The sequence below is a fragment of the Canis aureus genome, chromosome 2 (genome assembly GCF_053574225.1).
Source record: "Canis aureus isolate CA01 chromosome 2, VMU_Caureus_v.1.0, whole genome shotgun sequence".
NCBI lineage: Eukaryota > Metazoa > Chordata > Mammalia > Carnivora > Canidae > Canis > Canis aureus.
Window position 1 is genome coordinate 29,362,493 of NC_135612.1, and position 16,172 is coordinate 29,378,664.

The 16,172-nt window shown below is 35.0% G+C and overlaps 1 protein-coding gene across 2 annotated transcripts in view; it reads left to right on the forward strand.

Moving 5' to 3' along the window:
• The window catches only part of TBCA (tubulin folding cofactor A), a 75,622-nt gene extending 59,656 nt beyond the window's left edge, over window positions 1-15,966 (forward strand). For both annotated transcript variants that reach the window (XM_077867353.1, XM_077867345.1), the window contains 2 exons: window positions 13,209-13,295; window positions 15,711-15,966. In XM_077867353.1, the coding sequence (XP_077723479.1) occupies window positions 13,209-13,295; window positions 15,711-15,791 (168 nt within the window). In that variant the 3' untranslated portion in view covers window positions 15,792-15,966. The remainder of the gene's footprint in view (window positions 1-13,208; window positions 13,296-15,710) is intronic.
• Window positions 15,967-16,172: the final 206 nt, after the last annotated feature.

Here is a 16,172-nt window from a genome sequence, read left to right on the forward strand (position 1 = left end):
CAAGGATGTGGAGAAAGGGGAACCCTCTTGCTCTATTGGTGGGAATGCAAACTGGTACAGCCACTCTGGAAAACTGTGGAGGTTCCTCAAGAAGTTAAAAATAGAGCTACTCTATGACCCAGCAATTACACTGCTGGAGATTTACCCCAAAGATACAGATGTAGTGAAACTGCAGGACACTTGCACCCCAATGTTCATAGTGGCAATGTCCACAGTAGCCATACTATGGAAGGAGCCACGGTGTCCTTCGATAGATGAATGGATAAAGAAGACGTGGTCTGTATGTATATACAATGGAATATTACTCAGCCATCAGAAAGGACGAATACCCACCATTTACATTGATGTGGAAGGAACGGGAGGGTGTTACGCTGAGTGAAATAAGTCCATCAGAGAAAAACAATTATCATCTGGTTTTACTCATGTGTGGAATATAAGAAATAAGGAAAGGAATCATAAGGGAAGGTGGGGTAACTGAATGGGAAAAAATTAGGAAGACAAACCATGAGAGACTCCTAACTCTGGGAAACTCTGCCGAAGGGGAGGTGAGTGGGGGGCTGGGGTAACTGGGTGATTGGCTCTAAGGAGGGCAGGTGATGAGATGAGCACTGGGTGTTATATGTTGGCAAATTGAATTTAAATTATAGGTAGGTAGGTAGATAGGCCGGCCAGCTGGCCGGCCTTTCCTGGATTAAGGCTAATATTGGTTCTTGTGAAATAAATAACTGGACAGAAGACCTTAAGAAGCCAAAATACCAAAGAGTTCTTCTGCCCTTTTCTTTTTGGTCTAAACAATAGAAAACAACCTTCAAATATGGCCCAAATGGATTTTAGTCCTTTGCTCATGATATCCCTCTTCTTTTCCACTTTCATTCCAATTAGGGGTAGATAGGATTTTGCCTTCAACCAGTGAAGGTATTCTGTCTGGTCTTTTGCTTTTTTTTAAAAATCTGACCCATTACACAAATGATTAGCAGTGATAATCAAATGTGTCCCTGTTATTTCACCTGAAGCATGACTCATCTTTTATTTTCCAGAAATAATATTAAAAAGGCAAACTGGTACAATTTTCCCAACAAGGATTTACAGTTACTACATGTAATTGCAGTGTTGTAAAAATCTGTCTTTTTGAGAAACATAAACACACATTTTGTGTGTGTGTGATTTACTTGAAAGATGAGCTAACATTCACAATTGGGTATCTCTTTTTCCTAAAAATGAAGGGGAAGTTTTTTTCTTTATGTGGAAAAGAATAGGACACTTCAATTTAAAAGAGAATTTGATCAGGCATCTTTCATAAGACTGGTTCTGCAAGAAACACCGTATTTCTTTTATAAATAATAAAAATATTATTTAAAATAACTTCCATTGGTGCAAGAAAGTATCATTGTCTCTTGTTACCTATACCCAGGTTTATAAATCGTGCTCTGTTTGTACACTTGTTCTGTGTGTTGTTATAGATTCACAAGAAGTTGAAGTAAATGTTTAGGGAGGTCACTCTACACTCCTCACTAGTCGTCCTACAGTGTTAGTATCTTATATAATATTCAGGTCATGAAATTGACATTGGTACACCACAGAGCTTATTTACGTTTCACTAGTTACACATGTACGCATTTGTGTGTGTCTGTATATGTTTGCGTATATAGTCCCATACAATTCTGTCACATGTAGAATAACTACAACAGTCAAGATGGAAAACTGTTGCACACAAGACTGGCTTGTGCTGCCTCTTTGTAGCCCCTGTCTTCTCCATCCCTGTGTTCTAAGTAATTAATACTCTAAAGAATCATATAGTATGTAACCTTTTGAAATTGGCTTTTTCCATTTAGCATAATTCCCTTTGAGGTTCACTTAAGTCACTGAGTGTATCAACTTTGTTCCTTATTATTGCTGAGTAGTAGTCCATGCTATAGATGTATCACAGTGTAACCATTGAAGAGCATTTGAATTGTTTCCACTTTGGGGCTATTACCAAAAAAAAGTTGCTATGAACATTCATAGACAATTTCTGCATGAACATAAATTCTCATTTCACTGGGATAAATGCCCAAGAAATTGTTGTGTTGTATTAGTACATTTTTAAAAAATTTTTTTTTAAATTTATTTATGATAGTCATAGAGAGAGAGAGAGGCAGAGACACAGGCAGAGGGAGAAGCAGGCTCCATGCACCGGGAGCCTGACGTGGGATTCGATCCCGGGTCTCCAGGATCGCGCCCTGGGCCAAAGGCAGGCGCTAAACCGCTCCGCCACCCAGGGATCCCCCATTTTTTGTTTTAAGAGAAACTGCCAAACTCTTTTCCAGAGTGGCTATACTATTTTACATTCCTACTAGTGATGTAGTAATTTGATTTCTCCACATCCTCACTAGCATTTGGTGGTATCAGTATTTTTATTTTAGCATTTAAGCCATCACCTACATGATAGATGTATAGGGATACCTGATTATGCTTTTAATTTTGATTTTCCTAATGGCTATAATGTTGAATATCTTCTCATTTGCTTATTTGTGTATGTATATTCTCTTCAGTGAAATGTCTGTTTATACCTTCTACCCATTTTTTTTTAAGACTTCTATTTATGTAAGTAATCTCCACACCCACTGTGGGGCTTGAACTCATGACCCCGAGATCAAAAGTCGCACACTCTTCCAACTGAGCCAGCCAGGCTTCGCTAAGGTTTTATTTCTTTAAGTAATGTCTACATCCAGCATGGGGCTTGAAATCACAACCCTGAGATCAAGAGTTGCATGCTTTACTGAGTGAGCCATCTTCTGCCCACTTTTTAATTGGATTCTTTGTTTTTCTACTTCTGAGTTTTGAGAGTTACATGCTCTTCGCTGGATATGTGGTTTGCAAATATTTTCTCTTAATCTGCAGTTTGTCTTTTTAACAAGGTCTTTCACTGAGCAACCATTTTTAATTTTGAAAACATCTAATTTATGGCTAATACTTATTTTGTGAATTATACTTCTGGTTTTAAGTCTAAGGGACTCTTTGCCTAGTCCTAGATCCCAAAGATTTTTCTGTTTTTTTCCTAAAACTTCTGTGGTTTTATGTCTTACATTTAAGGCTTTAATCCTTCTTGAGTTAATTTTTATTTAATGGGTGAGGTTTAGTTTCTCAGACTCATTGATTCATCTTTTTGCCTATAGGTACCTAGTTGCTCCAGCAATATTTATTGGAATGGTTATCCTTCTCCCCCATTGAATTGCTTTTGTACCTTTCTCAACTTGTTGGATGTATTTGTATGGATCTATTTTTGCTTTCTCTCTTTTGATCCATTAATCTGTTGTGTATTTATTTTTTTTTTAATTTTTTTTAATTTTTATTTATTTATGATAGTCACAGAGAGAGAGAGGCAGAGACACAGGCAGAGGGAGAAGCAGGCTCCACGCACCGGGAGCCCGACGTGGGACTCGATCCCGGGTCTCCAGGATCGCGCCCTGGGCCAAAGGCAGGCGCCAAACCGCTGCGCCACCCAGGGATCCCTGTTGTGTATTTATTTACCAGAACCACACCGTCTTGATTAGTGTAGCTGTAGAGAAAGCTTTAATTGTAGAAGATTAAGTCTTTTCTTTTTTTTCTTTTATTATTTTAGCTATTCTACTTCCTTTGCCTTATCATACAAATTTTAGAATAAGCTTCCCTATGTTTATAAAACACCTTGCTAAGATTTTGATGTGAATTGCATTAATCCTATATATCAATTCTGGGGGCAAGTGGGTGGCTAAGTCTGTTAAATATCTCACTCTTGATCTCAGCTCAGATCTTAATCTCAGGGTAGTGAGTTCAAGCCTCAAGTTGGTCTCCACACTGGGCGTGGAGCCTACTTTAAAAAAAAAAAAAAAAGCACCTATATATCAATCTGGGGAGATTTGATGTCTTTACTATGTCTTCTAGTCAATGAATGTGGTAAGCCTTTCCAGTTTATTTAGATCTGACTTCTTTCATCAGCATTTCGTAATTTTCAACATACAAATCCTGCAGTGTTTTGTTAGATTTATACCTGATTATTTCATTTTCTTTGAAGATGTTGTAAATGGTATTGTTTCTTTCTTTTTTTTTTTTTTTTTTTTCTTTTAATGGTACTGTTTCTAGTTTTGGTTTCCACACATATATATTTTGCTGTTAGATACAGAAGTGCATTTAGTTTTTTGTGTGTTGGTCTTGTAACCATTTGGGACCTTGTTGAACTCTCTAGTTTCTAAGAGCTTTTGTAGATTCCTTCTGGTTTTCTACCTAGACAATCCTGTCATTTGTGAATAGAGACAGTTTTATTTCTTTTCAACCTGTATGTCTTATTTCTTTTTCTTAGTTGATTGCTCTGGCTAAGACTTACTTAACTTACTGTGTTGAATAAGAGTGGTGAGAGTGAACATCTCACCTCTTCCTAATCTTAGGTAGCAATCTTTTATCATTAAGTATAATTATAATGTTAGTACATTTTTGATAAATAGTGTTTTTCAAGTTGAGAAAGTTCTGTATTCCTAATTTGCTGAGCATTTTTGTCATGAATGGATACTTAGGGTTTTGTCACATGCTTTTCCTATCTCATTTGATAAGACCATGTGAATTTTCTTTTTTGGGCTCTTGATAATTGTGGATTACATAGACTGACTTTTAATTGTTGAACTAGCCTTGTTTTATACCTGCTTGTTCACTTGATTGTAGTGTATAATTCTTTTCATACATGCTGGATTCAATTTACTAAGACTTTGTTGAGGATTTTTGCATCTAAGTAGTTTTCTTTTATATGGTCTTTGTCTAGCTCCTCTCATAAAATTAATTGGAAATGTTCCCTCTTCTCTTTTCTTAAAGGATTTGTGTAAAAGTAGTTTCAACTCTTCTTTAAATATTTGATAAACTTGTCCAGTGGAACCATCAAGACTCGGGGAGGTCTATTTTATCATCGTTTTAATTACAAATTCAAGTCCTTTCATGATTATACACAACTATTCAGGTTATCTTTTGAGTTTTGATGCTTTGTAGTTTTCAAGAAATTGTTTCATTTCTTCTTCATGGATTCTTTGAATCCATGAGCATTATGAACAGTATTATAAAATTGTTTATGGTATTTTTTTCCCTTGCAGTTTGCTCATATTTTTGTTGAGAACTTTTGCATCCATGTTCATCAGGGATATTGGTGTGTAATTCTCCTTTTTAGTCGGGTCTCTGTCTGGTTTTGGAATCTAGGTAGTCCTGGCGTTATAGAATAAGTTTAGAAGTTCTCTTTCCATTTCTATTTTTTGGAACAGTTTTAGAAGAATAGGTATTAATTCTTCTTTTAATGTTTTGTAGAATTCCTCTGAGAAGCCATCTAGTCCTGGACTCTTGTTTGTTGGGAGAGTTGTGATTACTGACTTAGTTTCTTTGCTGTTTATGAGTCTGTTCAAATTTTCCATTTCTTCCTGTTTCAGTTTTGGTACTTTATATGTTTCTAGGAATTTATCCATTTCTTCCAAGTTGCCCAATTTGTTGGCATATAATTGCTTATAATATTTTCTTGTCATTGTATTTCTACAGTGTTGGGTTACAGTCTCACCTCTCTCATTCATGATTTTGTTTGGGTCCTTTCTCTCTTCTTTTTGGTAAGTCCAGCTAAGGGTTTATCAATTTTGTTAATTCTTTCAAAGAACCATCTCCTAATGTCATTGATCTTTTCTACCATTTTTTATATCTATATAATTTATTTCTGCTCTAATTTTTATTATTTCCCTTATTCTACTGGTTTTTGGCTTTATTTGCTGTTCTTTTTCCAGCTCTTTTAGTTGTAAGCTAGGTCGTGTATGAGAGACTATTCTTGCTTCTTGAGAAAGGCCTTTTTTGCTTTAGATTTCCTCTTACGACTATCTTTGCTGCATCCTGAAAGTTTCGGACTTTGAATTTCTTTACGTTTTCATTTACTTCTGTGTATTTTTAAATTTCTTCTTTAATTTCATTGTTAACCTATTTATTCTTTAGTAGGATGTTCTTTAACTTCCATATATATGTAGTCATTCATAATTTTTCCTTGTGGTTGACTTCAAATTTCATAGTATTTTGGTCTGAAAATATGCATGGTATGATCTCAGTCTTTTTGTACTGGTTGAGGCCTGATTTATGACCCAGTATGTGATATATTCTGCAGAATGTTCATGTACACTAGAAAAGAATGTGTCTTCTGCTGCTTTAGTATGAAATGCTCTGAATGTATCTGTTAAGTCCATCTGGTCCAATATGTCATTCAAAGCCACTGTTTCCTTGTTGATCATCTGCTTAGATAATCTGTCCATTGATGTGAGTGTGGTGTTAAAGTCCCCATTATTATCAATGAGTTTAAGTTTGTTATAAATTGATTTATATATTTGGCTGCTCCCAAGTTGGAGGCATAAATATTTACACTTGTTAGATCTTTATTATGGTACAATACTCTTCATCATTCTTAGTACAGTCTTTCATTTAATATCTAGTTTGAAATAAGGATGGCTACTCCAGCTTTCTTTTGATGTCCATTAGCGTGATAGATGGTTCTCTTCCCCTCACTTCCAATCTGGAAATGTCTTTGGGTCTAAAATGACGCTCTTGTTAGCAGCATTTTCATGAGTCTTGGGTTTTTTTTTTTAATCCATTCTGATACCCTGTGTCTTTTGATTAAGGCATTTAATTTAGTCCATTTACATTCAAAGTAATTAGTGCTAGATATGAATTTAGTGCCATATAGCACCTATACAGTTGCTATTCCTGTCCCAAAGGGTCTCCTTTAATGTTTCTTACAGAGCTGGTTTAGTGTTTGTGAACTCTTTTAGTTTTTGCCTCTCTTGGAAGCTGTTTATCTCTCCTCCTATTCTGAATGACACCCTTGCTGGATAAAGTATTTTTGGCTGCATATATTTCCCATTAAGCACATTGAATATATCATGCCACTCTCTCTGGCTTGCCAAATTTCTGTGGACAGGTCTGCCGCTAACCTATGTCTACCCTTGTAAGTGAAGGACCTTTTGTCCCTAGCTGCTTTCAGAATTCTCTCTTTATCTTTGTATTTTAAGGTTTCACTATAATATGTTTTGGTGTTGACTTGTCTTTGTTGATTTTGAGAAAAGTTCTCTGTGCCTCTTGGACTTGAACACCTGTTTCCTTCTCCAGATTAGGGAAGTTCTTAGCTATAATTTGTTCAAATACACCTTCTGCTCCTTTTTCTCACTCTTCCTCTTCTGAGACTCTTATGACATGGCTATTACTGTGCTTTGTGGAATCACTGAGTTCCTTAAGTCTGTATTTGTGATCTAATAGTTTTCTTTCCCTCTTCTTTTCAGTTTCATTATTTTGCATAATTTTGTCTTTTGCATCACCTGTTCCTTCCCTTGCTTCTTGCATCCTCATTGTGATTAAATCCAATACGTTTTGCATCTCAGTGAAGCATTTTTTATTTTAGCCTCACTCGTTTTTAGGTCTTTTATCTCTGTAGCCAGGGCTTCTCTGGTGAGTTCTATGCTTCTCTCAAGGCCAGCTAGTATTCTTATGATTCTTATTCCAAATTCTTGTTCAGATATATTGCTTATGGCTGTTTGGAACAAATCCCTGGCAGTAATTTCTTCCTAATCTTTCTTTTTGGGAGAATTCTTCCATTTTGTTATTGTGTCTAGGTTTGTGTCTTTTATGTGTTCTGAAAACTTGTTATGTTTCCTGCTCCTAAGAGTAATGCTGTATTAAGGAGGAGTCCTGGATTGTCCAGGGCCTGGCACTTTGGAAGTGTTTCTGGTGTATGCTGTGTGTACTCTGCTGTTGTTTGGTTGCTCTTTTCCACAGGCCAGGCCTCTACAGGGTTCCTCCTTGCTTACAGTGTAGAGTGTTTGGTCCTTTAACTAGGTGTGCTTTGATTTGTTTGTTAAAATAAGCCTGCCATGTTCTCTCCCTCTAATTGTGCAGATCATTCTCTCAATCCCCAGATTGATTTCCTGTATTCAAAATTATTTGATGTTGATCTAGCTGTGTTCAAGGGCAAGGAAGTCCCCCCACTGCTTCACCATCATAACTCTATTCTCTATTTTTTTTCCTCTGATGGTTGCAAGATCTGTAGAGGTAAGATTTTTTTTTTTAATGATATTAGTGATTTGTGCCTTCTCACTTTGTCAGTCTTTCTAGAGATTTTTCAGTTTTTTAAAAATTCAGCTCTTTGTTTCACTGATTTTTCCCTGTTATTGATTTCTGATCTTATTTTTATTACTCTCTTTTTTGGGGTTCATTTTGCTCTTCTTTTTCTGGGTTCCTAAAGTAAGAATTTAGATTTTTATTTTTTAAAGATTTTATTTATATGACAGAGAATACAAGCAGGTAGAGTTGGAGGCAGAGGGAGAGGGAGAAGCAGGGTCCTTGCAGAGCAGAGTGTCCAATATGTGAGGCTCCATCCCAGGACGCTGGTATCATGACCTGAGCCAGAGGCACTTAACCAACTGAGCCATCCACACACCCCAAGAACTTAGATTTTTAAATTGAGATCTTTGTTCTTTCCTAACATAAGGATTTATTGCTATAAGTTTCCCTCTCAGCACAGCTTTAACTGAATCCTACATTTGACATACTTTCGTTCTCATTTATTTGTATATTTTTCTGTTTCTTTTGAAACATTCTTATTAACACATAGGTTATTTACAAGCATGTTTATTTCTAAGTGGTTTGAAGATTTTCCTGCTGTATTTTTGTTATTGATTTCTACTTTTATTTCATTTTAGTCCTACATGCATTATGTATTATTTCAATTCTTTTATTAAATATTTAAATTTGTTGAGATTTCTTTTGTTTTGTTGTTGTTTGACCCAGCCTATATATACTGCAATGAATGTGTCTTTTCTTTATTCTATTTAAGATTTATATATTTATTTGAGAGAGAGTAATAAGCACACACATGCACAGGTTGGGGAGGGGGCAAAGGATGAGACACAAGCTGACTCCACACTGAGTATGGAGCCTAACCCGGGGCTCAGTCCCACAACCCATGAGATCATGACCTGAGTGGAAGCCAAGAGTCAGATGCTTAACCAACTGAGGCACCTAGGTACTCCTCCAGTGATGGTTTCATGGGTGCTTGAAAAATATTTGTATTTTGCTTTCTTAGGTAGAATGTTCTGTAAATGTCCATTAGATCTTATTGGTTGATGGCATTATTCAGATCTTTTATATCTTTGCTAATTTTTTTTGTTTGTTACTTCTACCCGTTGCTGAGAGTGAGGTATTGAAATCCCCAGCTCTGTGTGGTTTTATCTCTCTTTTTTTAGCTTTATCAGTTTTTGCATTACATATTTTGAAGCTTTCTTGTTTAGTGCATATACATTTAGGGATCACCATGTTTTTTTCTTGGTGAATTGATCATTTATTATGTAGCATTCTTCTTGATCTCTGATAATTTTTTTTTGCCCTGAAGTCTATCCAATATTAATATAGTCACTTTTTTTAATGTTTGGATGATACATCTTTTTCCATCCTTTTATTTTCATCTCTCTGTTTCATCTTGGTTTTTTTTGTTTTTGTTTTTGTTTTTATTTATTTATGATAGTCACAGAGATAGAGGCAGAGACATAGGCAGAGGGAGAAGCAGGCTCCATGAACCGGGAGCCCGATGTGGGATTCGATCCCGGGTCTCCAGGATCGCACCCTGGGCCAAAGGCAGGTGCCAAACCGCTGCGCCACCCAGGGATCCCTGTTTCATCTTGTTTGAATTCAGTTTCTTGCAGGCAGCATATAGTTGAATCCAATATATGAATCTCTGTCTTTAAGCTGATGGATTTAGACCATTTATACTTAAAGTGATTATTGACATCTCAGGACTTAAGGGTTCAGACTTTTTCTTTCTTGGAATTCATTATATATCTTTAATCATTCAGCAATAACCACAAAACAGAAGTCAAATTCCTTCTGTCATTCCTTCCTTCCTTTCTCTCTTCCTTCCATCCATCCTTCCAGAGCTTCTCATAACATGAAAACTAGGTCCTGAGAGAAGGATTTCCCAGAAGTATTTCAGGAGGCCCCATGTGGAAGCTGTAAGACTTCTTAAGACTTAGCCTCAGGTATTAAGTTCTATAAAGCCACTTCTACCACGTTCTATTGGTCACCGGCCCAACCCAAATGTAGTGTGGGAGGTGACTGCACAAGAGCAGGATCATTGGAGGCCTTAGAGCATGGTTACCACTATCACTCTTCCACATGCTACAGTTGAAATCAAAGTCATGGGCTATAACTCAGGTCCTATCAACTAGTTAGTCATTCTGACTCAACTTTCTTATTTGTAAATTGAGGAGGCTGCACTAGATGACCACTTAGGTCCCTTCTGACTCTATGATTCTTCATTTGTTTTTGTTTTTTTAATATTTATTTATTCATGAGAGACAAACACAGAGAGAGAGAGAGAGAGAGAGAGGCAGAGACATAGAGAAGCAGGCTCTTCACAGGGATCCTGATATGGGACTCAGTCTCCAGACTGGGATCACAACCTGAGCTGAAGGCAGGAGCTCAACCTCTGAGCCACCCAGGCGTCCCTTCATACGGAATTCTTAACATGTTTAATAGCATATTACAATTTTACCTATGCGTAAAAGGAGACTTAACCATTATTATAGTAATCTCTGAACTACTATAAAACTTAGTTTGGCAAACTAATGCAGTTACCATTGATTCTAGAGGCAGCCAGTATCCAATATTAGAATGCCTAGAGATTATTTTAGGTACTAATCAGCTTTGATTGAATGGATCATTAAAGAAGCTAGAAATCTTATCTCAATTGAGCAATAGCAAAACAACTTGACATTGGCCAGATTATTTCATGGAACTCTTCTTTCTGAAAAATGAAAAAAAGCCCAATTGGGGCTATTCCCTTCCGACTTATATACATTTGATTATGAAGGAAATTGATCAGATTTTAGTTTAGTAATTATTCATAGTTAAAATCTGAATCTTGCTAAGCTTTCCCCAAACTTCTGTTTTACCTGAATAATCACCTCCCCCCATCATTAACTTGTTTTAAAAACAGTAAGACATGAGTAGGACCACATTCTTATATGTTACCTAAGATTCCTTGTATTTCCCAATCTATGCCAAGATCCTAACTTAAACTCAGTTTTATCATAGTCAGCATTAGAATAAACTAAGAGTTTATTCAGGTATTTTAAAAAGAGGCCCCATTCATTTGAGTGACTCTTTCCCAAGGGGAACACTTTGGAAGATAATAGTCATTTAGTTTAGTTCAGGTATTTTGAGGGGTTTCTTTACTATATATAATCTTAACACCTTATATATGATCTCTTAAAATTATTCTTGACAGTTGTAATTCATTGATACAAGGTAAAATATATGATTTATGGCCTTGATAAAGATGTGGTTTATGGATTCCACATCATAGGCATCAATGTACTGTATACCTTTGGCTCCCAGTGGCATAATCGTCTTGAAGCTGTTGTCAAGTGTTTATTTTCATGTATATGCTTCTATGCTGGAATGGAGGATAGAAACCTTTTATTCATTTTGTATCCCCTGTACCTGGCATCCTAGATACACAGTAAGATTATTGAATGAATTGGGGTTGATATACGGGAGAGACTGATCTTTGGCCCTAGTTACATCATAGTCCTGTTTTGATAGATTAAATGAGGATTATTGTTCCATAATAAAGGATAGAGTAATAATGAATAGAAGTTATTTTGGGCATTATTGCTTTAAGTTCATTTCATTGACAATACTAAAGCTTTCAAAAAACTTTTTACACGTATACATTTTGACTTAGCGAGCTTTTGATCTTAACCCTTTATATTCGTTTCATCTTGTTTAATTCCTAGAAGCTATTCTCAAGGGAGGTTCATAAGGAAGAAATATGAATCATGTATCCAATGAAATGTGCCTATCACTGATTTTTCACAATTATTTAGACTAATCAGATACATAAAAATAATTTAGTTGCAGTGATTAAATATCTAGATATAATATGATTAGTAGTGAGTGAAGTCACGTGATCCTGTGTCTAAAGTTTTCAACCAGTGTTTGTTAGTGAAAGAGGTTTTCACCTGAGAAAATAGATATGGCTGGAGAGCATCCTTCTATCTTATGATTCTGATTTTTGTTTATAGTGTGAGCTGTGACAAAACTATTAGGGAAAGGAAGAAGATACTGGGACTTACTAAAGCTCCTAATAAAGTATGATTACCATTAAGTTACGTCTTTCCTTTTTGTTTTATATGAGCTAGGTAATAAAGCTTATTAGTAAAAGTTTGGGATTTGTACCCATTTAACCAAAGGTATTTGACCAAACACTGTTTTTTGGAGATAAATGTTTAAATGATCTTTGTGTCTCTGAGAATAGTTTAAGGAGATAAAGCTTAGAAAAAAGACTTATTTGAGGGACTTCTGGCACTAATTTATTTACCCTCCTACTGATTGGGTTCTCAGTGATAGATTTGATATTTTACAGTTCAGCTTTGAATGATGTATGTTAAGTCCAGAAATACCCTCCAGAATAAATATTCTTGTGTTTAATTCTGTTGTGTCTGTCTTCAGGAGGAATAGGCAAGGTTCAGATTCAGAGGGGTGCCAGGTTGGTAATTTGGCTCAAACTGCATGGGGAGAATAATCTCTCTCCTAAAATGAAGCACAAGGATAAGTAATAACTTTTTATGCATGATAAGCATCAAAAATATGAACCTGCTGGTCTTTGCTTTTCATTTTTCTTTACCTCTGTCTTTCAGTGAGAACCTCCTGCAGTGTGCACACGATGTGATCAATAACTCAATAACTTTTTTCATGCAGTAATTATCTCCATGTGATATTATCTGAACACTGTTTTTCTTTATTACTCAGAAGATGCAGGAGATATTTATATAACCAGCTGATCCCATTTTGGATAAAGGTGCTTTGTGACAGCAGGAAAAATAGGTTATTTTAAATAGCCTTTTTAAATAAATGCTCTATGAAAAGCTTTTCCAGTTAATTTTCACTTAGCATGAGAAGGTGATTACCAAATGATCTAAAACTTGTACTTTTGAATATTTTATGGTGTGATAGTCATTCTGCCTAACTTCTAATAATCACAATTTAACATAGTGAACTATTTTTTTTAAATATTGAACTATTTAACTTACCCACAATTTTTTCTGATTCTTTTAAATCATATTAGATATTTACAGAGTTGTGAGCTAAACACATAAGTTCTACTATCTCTGCTTGTCTCACAGAGATTTTCATTATAGGCAGAGATACTGCAGGAGTCCCGGATGATGATCCCAGATTGCCAGCGCAGGTTGGAAGCTGCATATACTGATCTTCTGCAGTTATTAGTAAGTAAATACTTTTCTGTCTTCTGTTTAAATTTTTTTTCAGTCTAATACATGGAAGGCCAAAATCTTAAGTATTCAACACTATAAACTATGTTAGAGGCATACTTTGTTCACTTGCCCTGTGTACCAGATATTTTAAAATAATTAATAGAGATTAAATTGTGTTTTAAGTTACGCCTCCAGTAGAAGTACTATATATAGCATGTTTATTATATTTATTTAAACTTAGTTAATTAAATATATTTGAGTTACTATGGTAGATATTCAGAGCACTAACATTGTCCAGCAATATCTTGAAATATTTAGTGTTCATACATAAAGATCTTTTTTTGGTACATTAAAGATAAGTAGACTATTTAAAATTTTAAAAAGATCCAAATGTTTCAAATGAATTTGGGCCCTTATGAAAAGGATCTGGAATGCTTTTAGAGTCCAACATTAATCATTTTGAGAGGGGAAAAAAAAAAGCCTTGTAATATAAGCAGTCTTTTCATATTAACTTATAGCTGGATAACAGTGTTATCATACCTGCTAATAATATAAATGCCTTGTGATACAGTGACAGAATCATTTTATAAAAGATTCTTTTTTTTTTAAATGATTTATTTATTTTATTAAAGATTTATTTATTTATTCATGATAGACATAGAGAGAAAGAGGCAGAGACACAGGAGGAGGGAGAAGCAGGCTCCATGCACCGGGAGCCTGACGTGGGATTCGATCCCGGGTCTCCAGGATCGCGCCCTGGGCCAAAGGCAGGCGCCAAACCGCTGTGCCACCCAGGGATCCCCCTATAAAAGATTCTAAGAATAATTAAAAGTAGTCTTACTTCTTTCATAATGGAAATAACTGCATAATACTATATCCGAGCCAGTTGTTACTGCTGTTTGATGATGATTTGATGAATTCTAACCTTTCCTTTACTAATCTCATTTCATGCTTCTGTTTTGAACTAATATTAACTAGCTACATAGCTGTCTTGTGATTCATAGTTGTGCCTTATATAACAAAAATATTGTGAGGCTTTCTCAGGATGATCATATGTATTCTTTGAAAAAGAATGACATTTGTTTTCCCACAAAAATAATATTAGGACTAAATCTGTAAGAAAGGAAAAAGAGAAATGTTTAACATTTACTTTAATTAGACACAGAACTCCATATTTATCTATAGGAACCTTTTATTTTATTTTTTAAGTTTTTATTTATTCATTCATGAGAGACACAGAGAGAGGCAGAGACACAGGCAGAGGGAGAAGCAGGCTCCCTGCAGGGAGCCCGACTGGGGACCAGATCCCTGGTCTCCAGGATCACGCCCCCGGGCTACAGGCGGCGCTAAACCACTGCGCCACCCGGACTGCCCTATAGGAACCTTTTAAAGTCAAGATAACTCTCCTTCTTAACAGCCAAAAATAAAGCTGTGGTTTTGAAATAAAATATAGATGAAAGAAGGAAATAATTACGACATTAAAATATTCCCTGAGACAAAAGCACCATTTTTCTTTCCTGACAATTTAAATGCTTTTTTTCTCTCATGAATCTAGTAGCTAAAAAGTAATAGAAATTGCTTGAAAAAAATAATACTGTCTTTGGATGATATATTTTGTGTGTAAGGATGTATTCAATATTTCTACCCTCAAAGAGCTTATATTTACTAACAAAGACATAATATAGAGGTTTAAGAAATTTTTGCCTATAATCTAAGTTAAGCAAATTCTTACTCCTTTTGCTTTAAATTTTCATATTAAATAAATACTCATACCTTATTCCCTCTGCTCTGTAACTTAGATGGTATTATTTCATTTATCCCTTAGCATAATAATAGTAAGACCTTTATGAAAAAGCAAGGAAAAACTCAGTCTTTAAATGTCAAAAAATGTTTTAGTATTTTGTTTCCTTGTAGTACAGTACATAATATTAATAAGCAGACAGTTCATTTTTCTAATTCAAAGATGATACTTATCTCTGGTGTGACACCACTAACCTTCTTTGTCATTTTGGGTAGTTGGAGGATTATTTTGGTCTGAATGTTGTTATATATGTAGCATTTTAGTAAAGCATCATTTTTTAATTTTTAGTCCATTAATAATACTTTTTGATTGGTGACATATTGACAGAATGAGAATAAATTTTTTTGAGGTTTTTATGTAGTTATTTAATGCCAAAAGCTTTAGATGACCCTGTTTTTCACTTACTGTGAGAATGCTATACAGTGAAACAACAAAACCTGTTATTTCTTCTTTTACCTGTAAAGAAAGAACAGAAATATGGGAAATCTGTGAAATTACATAATATTTAGATGAGGTTTGGAATCCTTTTTGAGCTATTTATTTTTTTGATGGTTTGTAATAATCTGAGTAAAAAAGCACTGAAGTTTGAGAAGGATAAGTCTAATTTTTATTATATTTCATTTCAGGAGAGTGAAAAAGACTTGGAAGAAGCTGAGGAATATAAGGAAGCACGTTTAGTATTGGATTCAGTGAAGTTAGAAGCCTGAAGTTTTGCCGTGCAGGGTGTTTTTTCATTAAATCCTGAGATCCATTCCACAATTCATTATTTTTGACCACTGCTATATGTTCAAGTAGTATAAGAATGTGATTCTTTTTATGCAGTTGCATATATTTTTCTTTGCCTAATTTAATGTGTCAAATAAATGAGTTCGTCTAATAAAATTGTTTCATACTTTATAAAATATTTTATATTAACTTTTTATCATTAAATCATAGACATTTTTGACAGAATTTAAATCTGTTAGGTTCTCTTTGAAATCTAGATATTTTGATTCCTAACTGTAGATTGAATTAAAAATATGATACCTTCATTTTTTAGGTAAAAATCCAAATTTTGAAGTTTATTCTGAAACAGCTCCTTCAAAAGA